Here is a 9,041-nt window from a genome sequence, read left to right as displayed (position 1 = left end):
GGTCGTTCTCTGCATGTCATTCCCCTCTCTGACACATTTCATCTCTGTCTCTCTGCACTGTCATTACAGCATGAAAAATCCCCCAAATGATCTTTAAAAAAAATGTCACTATTATAGGTTAGGTCTTGTAGGTCTTGTGCATCAGAGAGTAAAGACACAAACGGACAAAGTTGAAATGCATTTTATTAACCATTAAAGTTACTAGTTGTCATGCAAACACTCTTATTTCTACATTGCAAAGAAGCAGCATGCCATGCAGTCATTATTAGAGCACAAACTACATATATATATATTTTCACATATTTGAACCCAAACTAAAATCAGGCTGGCATAAATTCACATTTAAACCTGCAGTGTGTAGAATTTTGGGTTTTATTTCCTAGCAGATTTTGTAGAAAATAATTATAATATCCATAAGTACGTTTAATTTAGTGCATAATAGCTGAATTCTTTTTTTAGAATTATTATTTTTTATGTCCATATTTCTCTATACTTTGGACCAAGGCCTTGTCACCGCCATTTTGGAAGTGTCATAGTTGGAATGTCATCAGGTGCATTGTTTAAATTTTTTAATTGTTCTTGTCCTTGAAGGCCACTGTAGCTTCTGTTATTATTTGAAAGGGGTTGGGGTTACCCAGGGAGCGTTGCATTCTAGAACTTTCTAGAATTTTCTAGAACTTACTCGATGATGTCATATTACACACTGCACCTTTAATGCACATTATTCCGACTTCTGCTTGGAATCACAACACAGAAATGTTTATACAATGATGGATACTTGCTGAATTTATATTAACAAGCTCAGGATGTGTAGATATACTAATGCATTTGAACACCAAAGTGAGAGTGAATAAAGACATATAAAGCAAATACATGTAATTCCAGAAATTGGACGGGAATAGCAACTAGGAAGTGCACATTACATTTGAACACAATAAAGCAAATGGAAGTTTAAAGCAACAGTGCGTAACTTCTATCGCCCTCATGAGGAATTCTGGGTAATTACAACAACACTGTCGGTGCATCTACATGAGGTAAAGCCTTCAGTGATGGCACATGGATTTTATACCTTCTGCTGTACGTCCAGGTTTTTTTTCTTAGCAGTAGAATCAACAACTGAAACATTTCTTGGGCTCTTCTTGGGATGTTTCTGAGCTCCTGCACCAGTGTCAGGGGGGTGGGGGGAGGACACCAGTTTGTAAACGCTGCCATACTTTTTTTTCTTGGCAGTACAACCAACTTTACATAGAAAAGTTACGCACTATATCTTTAAATAGGGGAGATTGAAGGAGAAAAGGTTAAGAGTACATGAGGCTTGTGTGTGTGTGTAGGATGTAAGTAGGGCCTGTGTGTGTGTGTGTGTAGGATGTTAGTGTGTGTTTGTGTATGACGTTAGTAGGGCCTGTGTGTGTGTGTGTGTGTGTGTGTGTGTGTGTGTGTGTGTGTGTGTGTGTGTGTGTGTGTGTGTGTGTGTAGGACGTTAGTAGGGGCCTGTGTGTGTGTGTGTGTGTGTGTGTGTGTGTGTGTGTGTGTGTGTGTGTGTGTGTGTGTGTAGGAAGTCAGTCTGCCCCAGGGCAGCTGTGGCTACTATCGTAGTTTACCACCACCGGTATGACTGTGTGTGAACGAATGGAACCTGGAACCCTGTAAAGACCTTTGAGTCACAGAGAAATAAAGCGCAATATAAATCCAATCAATTATTATTAATTATTAGGGCCTGTATGTGTGTGTGTAGGACGTTAGTAGGGCATGTGTGTGTGTGTGTGTGTGTGTGTGTGTGTGTGTGTGTGTGTGTGTGTGTCTGTTAGCTGAGCTTGAGGCCGAGGCAGAGCGCCAGTTCATTCTTCTGGATCTTTCCGTCTCCGTTGATGTCGCAGTGGCCCATCAGAGCCGAGCGGAACTGGTCCAAGTCCGGCCCACTGATGCTGGGCTGAAAGACAGGCAGGCAGAGAGGCAGACAGGCAGAGAGACAGGGAGAGAGAGAGAGAGAGAGACAGACAGGGAGAGAGACAGAGAGAGAGAGAGAGACAGACAGGGAGAGAGACAGAGAGAGAGACAGACAGACAGAGAGACAGGGAGAGAGAGAGAGAGACAAACAGGGAGAGAGACAGAGAGAGAGACAGAGATACAGACAGGGAGAGAGACAGACAGGGAGAGAGACAGAGAGAGAGAGAGAGAGAGAGAGAGACAGACAGGGGGCGAGAGAGAGAGAGAGAGAGAGGCAGACAGACAGGCAGACATACAGGGAGAGAGAGAGAGAGACAGACAGACAGACAGACAGACAGACACACAGACAGACAGACAGACAGACACACAGTAACGGACAGGTAGCAGATTGTGACGCGATATTCACTGAATTTGACCAAAAGGGATTTTGACAAAAAGCGTTCTCCAGAATCACTGACTGCACCTTTAAATGCATTACATTGTGTTTTACATAGTGATCTAATGGTATACAGAGGGAGCTATTTAACTATATGGAAATATTGTAATGAATGATAGAGGGAATTTAAAGGTATAGTAAGTATAATGTAATTTAAAGTTCTTACCGTTACGAGCTCCATCATGTCTTTGACAAATCCGTCCACTTCAGGGCCCTCCAACGCACCTGTCTTACTCTACACACACACACACACACACACACACACACACACACACACACACACACACACACACAGAAAGACACACACACACACACACACACACAGAAAGACACACACACACACACACACACACACACACACACACACAGTGAATTACCGCTTAATATTTTCATGGAATTAGATATTTGATATATAAGACAAAACAAATAAGTAAACTTGACTCACCACGTCGTAGTGAGCGAATATCTTCTCAAAGTCTCTCTTCCTGTCCTCCTGACTGCAGGCCTGACCACACATAGAACCGAGCACAATAAAGTTAATTAATCCAAACACAAAACATTCGAACAACTTGTACTCTTAAAGGAATACTTCACCCATACGGAACCGGCGTTCTATCATTATAAAATCACTATTATAATATAATGAATGAGGTTTTTCTTCCCTCAGTATTCTTCTTCTTCTTCTTCTTTATCTTTATTTCTACAGGTAAATCCCATTGAGACCGAAGACTCTTTTACAAGGGAGACCTGTTTTCCTTTCCCACGTTACCATTCACACACACATTCATACACCGATAGCAGGCTAACTATCGACATTCACACGAGGCAAGGTGGGTGAAGTGTCTTGCCCAAGGACACAACAACTATGACACAGGTGGCAGGGCGGGGATCGAACCTCCAACCCTTTGATCATCGGCCGACCCGCTCTACCAACTGAGCCACAGTCACAGTCTTCCCTTGGCCCATGTCCTGTAAATCCTAACCCTACATTTTTTACAGAAGTGATGTCACATCTGTAAAATGTAGGGTTAGACAGTGAGACCATAAAACACTCTTTCTGCCTTTTCTCAGGCTAGGATGAATCGATTTCATTTTTTTTTGCACATTTATACTACATACGATCTCAGAGTTCAATACACCTTCATATTTCCACCAGTGAAGTAGGGCTTTAAAGGTGTAGTCAGTGATTCATGAATAAAGTATTTTTTGCAAACTTACATGCATCTCAAACTTCAGTAAGAAATTTTCTTTCAGGGCCAATATTCTGGAGACATACAAAGAATATTATTATTTAAAGGTGCAGTGTGTAATATGACATCATCAAGAAAGTTCTACAAAGTTCTAGAATGCAACGCTCCCTGGGTAACCCCACCCCTTTCGAATAATAACAGAAGCTACAGTGGCCTTCAAGGACAAGAACAATTATAAATTTTAAACAATGCACCTGATGACATTCCAACTATGACACTTTCAAGATGGCGGCACTAGGCCTTGGTCCAAAATATGCAGAAATATGGACATATATGAGACCCTTTCTATGGGAAAAAATGATAATTAAAAAAAAAAAATTCAGCTATTATGCACTAAATTAAATGTACTTATGGATATTATAATTACTTTCTACAAAATCTGCTAGGAAATAAAACCCAAAATTCTACACACTGCAGGTTTAAATGTTCTAAATTGTTGACTGCATTTTATTACAAAATACATCATAACTATATATGATTGTTTCTAATGAGTCAATCAGGTATTTTTTCAAACTTTGTGGGGAATGTTAAATCGTTAAGATGTGAAGACGACCCGTACCTCGCCAGGTCGTTTAGGTCCAGTCTGCCGTCTCTGTTTCTGTCGAACATTTTCATCTACAGGAGAAAAAAATAATCAGGATTGATTTAAATATGACCAAAGTGATTTTGACAACAAGCGTTCTCCAGAATCACTGACTGCACCTTTAAATGGACAGAAATTTAACCGATAGCAACTTAATTCAAACAGTAATAACATTCATAACAGTCAATATGTATTGTGTAGTGTGTATGTCTGTATGTACATCTGTGTTATATGTTTTGTAAGTTGGAACCTGTACCAAGCTGTACTGACAACAAATTCCACCAGCCTGGCTGTGTGGTCATTAAAAGAATCAATCAATCAATCAATATGAAACATTGGACAACATCGGCCTGTTACCATGGTGTCTGTGTACGTCTGTAGTTGGTCAGTAGTGATGGACTTCCTGTGTTGGAGGAAAAGGTCCTGAAGGAAGCCCTGCAGGGACAAAAAGGAAAAGCCTCTAGTCAGTCCATCCTCCAGTCTGAGTGGACATTGGTGCCACATTTGATTAAATTTTTTTAATTATTATTATTTGTATTTATTTTAAATTGTTTGTGCCAATTTTTTTTTGTTCACATCCAAAATAAATATTAACGACTTCAAATGTACTGTTACACATTTGTGACTTTAGTGTACGCATTCAAAATCTGTAGTTACATTTTGCTACAACAATACCTTCATAGAAAACAACTGCTTACTAATTTTTTTTAACCTTTATTTCTACAGGTAAATCCCATTGAGACCGAAGACTCTTTTACAAGGGAGACCTGTTTTCCTTTCCCACGTTACCATTCACACACACATTCATACACCGATAGCAGGCTAACTATCAACATTCACACAAGGCAAGGTGGGTTATGTGTCTTGCCCAAGGACACAACGACCATGACACAGGTGGCAGGGCGGGGATCGAACCTCCAACCCTTTGATCATCGGCCGACCCACTCTACCAACTGAGCCACAGTCGCCCCAAAAGAAAGGGAAACAGAAAACCTCATTCAACCATAATTACATTATTGACGTGTAACATCTGTTATATGTTATGGAAGGAGGGTTGATATGAGGTAGGAACTTCAGTTACCTTGAGCTCAATGGCTGAGATGTAGCCGCTGCTGTCTGCGTCGTAGTTTCTCCAGATCTACACAAACAAGACAGACACACCCACAAACACTTGTTTTTATATAATATCATCATCCACAGTCCTTTGTCAATAAAAATAAAATAAAATAAAATAAAATAAAATAAAATAAAATAAAATAAAATAAAATAAAATAAGATAAAATAAAATAAAATAAAATAAAATAAAATAAAATAAAATAAAATAAAATAAAATAAAATAAAATAAAATAAAATAAAATAAAATTAAATTAAATTAAATAAGATTAAATAAAATTAAATAAAATTAAATACAATAAAATTAAATAAAATTAAATAAAATTGAATCACATTAGTTTTATTTTGACAGCCCCTCACCCTCATGAACTCCACACTGTTGTCCAGCGGCGTCTCTCTGCGAAACAGAAGCAGGAAGTTCTCCTCTTCTGGAAGCATCATGGTGGCAAGCTGGGGACACACACAGAGAAATACTGTGTGTGTGCGTGTGTGTGTGTGTCTGTGTGTGTGTGTGTGTGTGTGTGTGTGTGTGTGTGTGTCTGTCTGTGTCATTCTGTGTGTGTGCGTGCGTGTGTGTGTGTCTGTCTGTGTGCATGTGGGTGTGTGTGTGTGCGTGTGTGTGTGTGTCTGTCTGTGTGTGTGGGTGTGTGTGTGTGTGTGTGTGTGTGTGTCTGTCTGTCTGTGTGTGTGGGTGTGTGTGTGTGTGTGTGTGTGTGTCTGTCTGTGCCATTCTGTGTGTGTGTGTGTGTGCGTGGGTGTGTGTGTGTGTGTGCATATGTGTCTGTCTGTCTGTGTGCATGTGGGTGTGTGTGTGTGTCTGTCTGTATCATTCTGTGTGTGTGTGTGTGTGTGTCTGTGTGTGCATATGTGTCTGTCTGTGCATGTGTGTGTCTGTCTGTCTGTCTGTGTCATTCTGTGTGTGTGTGTGTGTGTGTGTACCTGTCTGTCTGTCTGCGTGCGTGTGTGTCTGTCTGTCATTCTGTGTGTGTGTGTGTACCTGTCTGTCTGTCTGTCTGCGTGCGTCTGTGTGTGTCTGTCTGTGTCATTCTGTGTGTGTGTGTGTGTCTGTCTGTCTGTGTGTGTGTGTGTGTCTGTATGTCCGTATGTCCGTCTGTGTCATTCTGTGTGTGTGTGTGTGTGTGTACCTCTTGTATCTTTAGACGTCCCTCAGTTGTGTCATAATCAGACGTGAATCTTTCTCTGAGTCGCTGCAGCTTGTCTTCAGTTATTTCCTCTTTCTGAAAACAACAGAGAAAACTGTTACAGATAATTGTTGTTGCCAATTTGTCCCCCCCCCTCCCCTCCATGAGGAATTCTGAGTAATTCCAACAACACTGTCGGTGCATCTACATGAGGTAAAGCCTTCAGTGATGGCACATGGATTTTATACCTTCTGCTGTATGTCCAGGTTTTTTCTTCTTAGCAGTAGAATCAACAACTGAAACATTTCTTGGGCTCTTCTTGGGATTTTTCTGATCAAATTAATTCGAAAAAAATTATGAACTATAAACACACACACACACACACACACAAACACAAACACACACACACACACACACGCACACACACACACACACACACACACACTCCCTCTCTTTACCTTCATTCCAAATGTCCCCAGCATGTGTTGAAAGAAAGCGTCGAGCTGCGTCCCTTCAATGTAACCGTGATCTAAAAACACAAGCGGCCATTTTGTGTCAAATATCCCTCATACACAACCTTTACAGGATACAGTAAAAGTAGAAGCATGGTTGCCAGTTCATGTAAAAATATGTTGTTGGTCATTTTTTACAAAGATTTATATTTTTAATCATGCATATTTATTTATTATTTATTTAATAGTATGTTATTTATTTCCTCACAGCATTTGCAAACATTTCTAGATACTTAATGTTTTTTTTAGAGAACACACATACACACACACACACGCACACAAAAAAAGGAACACAAAAATAAAAGACAAAATAAAATAAACAACTAAACTCGCCACACTATACTTTACAGGTTTCTAAGGACTTCCAATTACATTGTTTAAACTAAAGGTAAATGTTAAGCAGAAAATAAAAAGTCAACGAGGTGTCATGTAGGTCCCTTCAGTACTGTTATATAGTCCAGGAAAGGCTGACATATCTGTTTAAGCTTCTCTGCTTTCCCTGAGATCTTATAACACATTTTCTCCATAGCATTGTCTCCTTTTGAAATTGTTTAGTCTTTGTCAATAAAAAAAAAAATTGCCCCAAAAAAATTCAATAAAAATAATGTACTACTCTACTTTCCATGGAATTTTTAACAATTGTAAAACGCTTATCGTCTTCTTACCATCTACATTTTCTCCATAGCATTTTAAGATTGTTTTGTCATCGTCAAAAAAAAAAAAAAAAAAAAAAAAAAATTCTCTGCTTTCCCTGAATTTTACACACTTGTTAAACACTTCTCTGGGATTTTCTCGTCTTCCTACCGTCTAAATCGAAATGTTGCCAAATCTGTAGGAAAGCAGCAGCGTCCAGTCTGAGCAAAGCGCTGTCCATGGTCCACAGGGAGAGAGATGGAGACGGATTAACAAAGAGGGGGAAAAAATATTCTAAAATAAACGTTATAACGGTGAATGTCAGAATGTTTAATATATATAATATCAAATGAGAGAGAGAGAGAGATCGAGGGAAATGAGACTGAAGAGAATTCAACAGCTGGTTTATGAAGGAGAGAGAGAGAGAGAGAGAGAGAGAGAGAGAGAGAGAGAGAGAGAGAGAGAGAGAGAGAGAGAGAGACAATCAGTGGTATTTCAACACACACACACACACACACAAGGCCGTGGCCATGGAGTCAAAATCGGGGTGGACCGAATGTGTGTGAATGCTGCATGCTGAAAAGCTCGAGCTAACCTGGATGTCTCTGAAGGAAGGTGAAGATTTTTAAAAAAGTAATAAAAATAAACAATTTTGCGATGAAAAATCTAGCTGAAATAGGACTGCTAACATTGCTGAAAATGCAGAAATGTGAAAAACAAATCGCCTGAAAAAATAAAATCTCAAATTCATTGCACTGCTCTGCTGAAAAGTACGAAGCAACACATACAAATAAAACTTGTTGAATTATGTAAAAAAAAAAATATTCGGAGAGAGACACAGACAGAGTATGAACAGTATAACAATATTTATTGGTATAAACAAATACAGAAATATTCAACAGTTTGGAGTTTGGTCCGCTGGTTTTATAAACAATGAAACTAAAATATTTAACTGAAATTTGTTCTTAAAAAAAAAAAACAGATTTAAAAAAAACATTTAAAATATATTTTCCATTAAAATAAAAACCATCACCTTTATAAATCCTTTTTTCTGCTCATAATACAATATGTAAAAAGGTGGAGTCAGCCATTCTGGAGAACGCTTGTTTACAGAGCCTAGGCTGTGTATTATAAACACTATATTTATTTCCAGCGCACACAAACAGTACAGACAGGTAGCGGATTGTGAGGAGATATTCACTGATTTTTACAACAAGCGTTCTCCAGAATCACTGACTGCACCTTTAACTTATATAAATCCCCTTTTCTTATAAACACAACCAGTAACACTAGTTGTTAGCTCATATTTACATATTTACATTGATACATAATATATATCCGGTGAGTGCAGCAGTACAAAATTAAAGGTGGAGTCAGTGATTCTAGAGAAAGCTTGTTTACATACCCTTTGTTTTTACATACCTG

At 38.9% G+C, this 9,041-nt stretch overlaps 2 protein-coding genes across 3 annotated transcripts in view; both read right to left on the bottom strand.

Moving 5' to 3' along the window:
* Nucleotides 1–1,804: 1,804 nt before the first annotated feature.
* Nucleotides 1,805–7,857, bottom strand: LOC307263786 (secretagogin-like; the record flags this gene model as incomplete). Its single annotated transcript, XM_080045042.1, has 11 exons — nt 1,805–1,930; nt 2,550–2,618; nt 2,829–2,888; nt 3,602–3,647; nt 4,193–4,248; nt 4,574–4,651; nt 5,298–5,354; nt 5,690–5,779; nt 6,475–6,567; nt 6,930–7,000; nt 7,788–7,857. 11 exons carry the CDS (start codon nt 7,855–7,857, stop codon nt 1,805–1,807), a joined length of 816 nt encoding a protein of 271 aa, XP_079901168.1.
* A 610-nt stretch (nt 7,858–8,467) lies between these two features.
* The window catches only part of carmil1 (capping protein regulator and myosin 1 linker 1), a 10,574-nt gene continuing 10,000 nt past the window's right edge, over nt 8,468–9,041 (bottom strand). For both annotated transcript variants that reach the window (XM_080045078.1, XM_080045079.1), the window contains exon 13: nt 8,468–9,041. This exon is cut by the window's right edge and continues 854 nt beyond it. The gene's annotated coding sequence lies outside the window, so the exon portion shown is untranslated.

The sequence above is a fragment of the Ammodytes marinus genome, assembly GCF_949987685.1.
Source record: "Ammodytes marinus genome assembly, chromosome: 17".
In the NCBI taxonomy this organism is placed as follows: domain Eukaryota; kingdom Metazoa; phylum Chordata; class Actinopteri; order Uranoscopiformes; family Ammodytidae; genus Ammodytes; species Ammodytes marinus.
The sequence above is the reverse complement of the archived record's forward strand: the minus strand, read 5'-3'. Positions and strand labels throughout refer to the sequence as shown.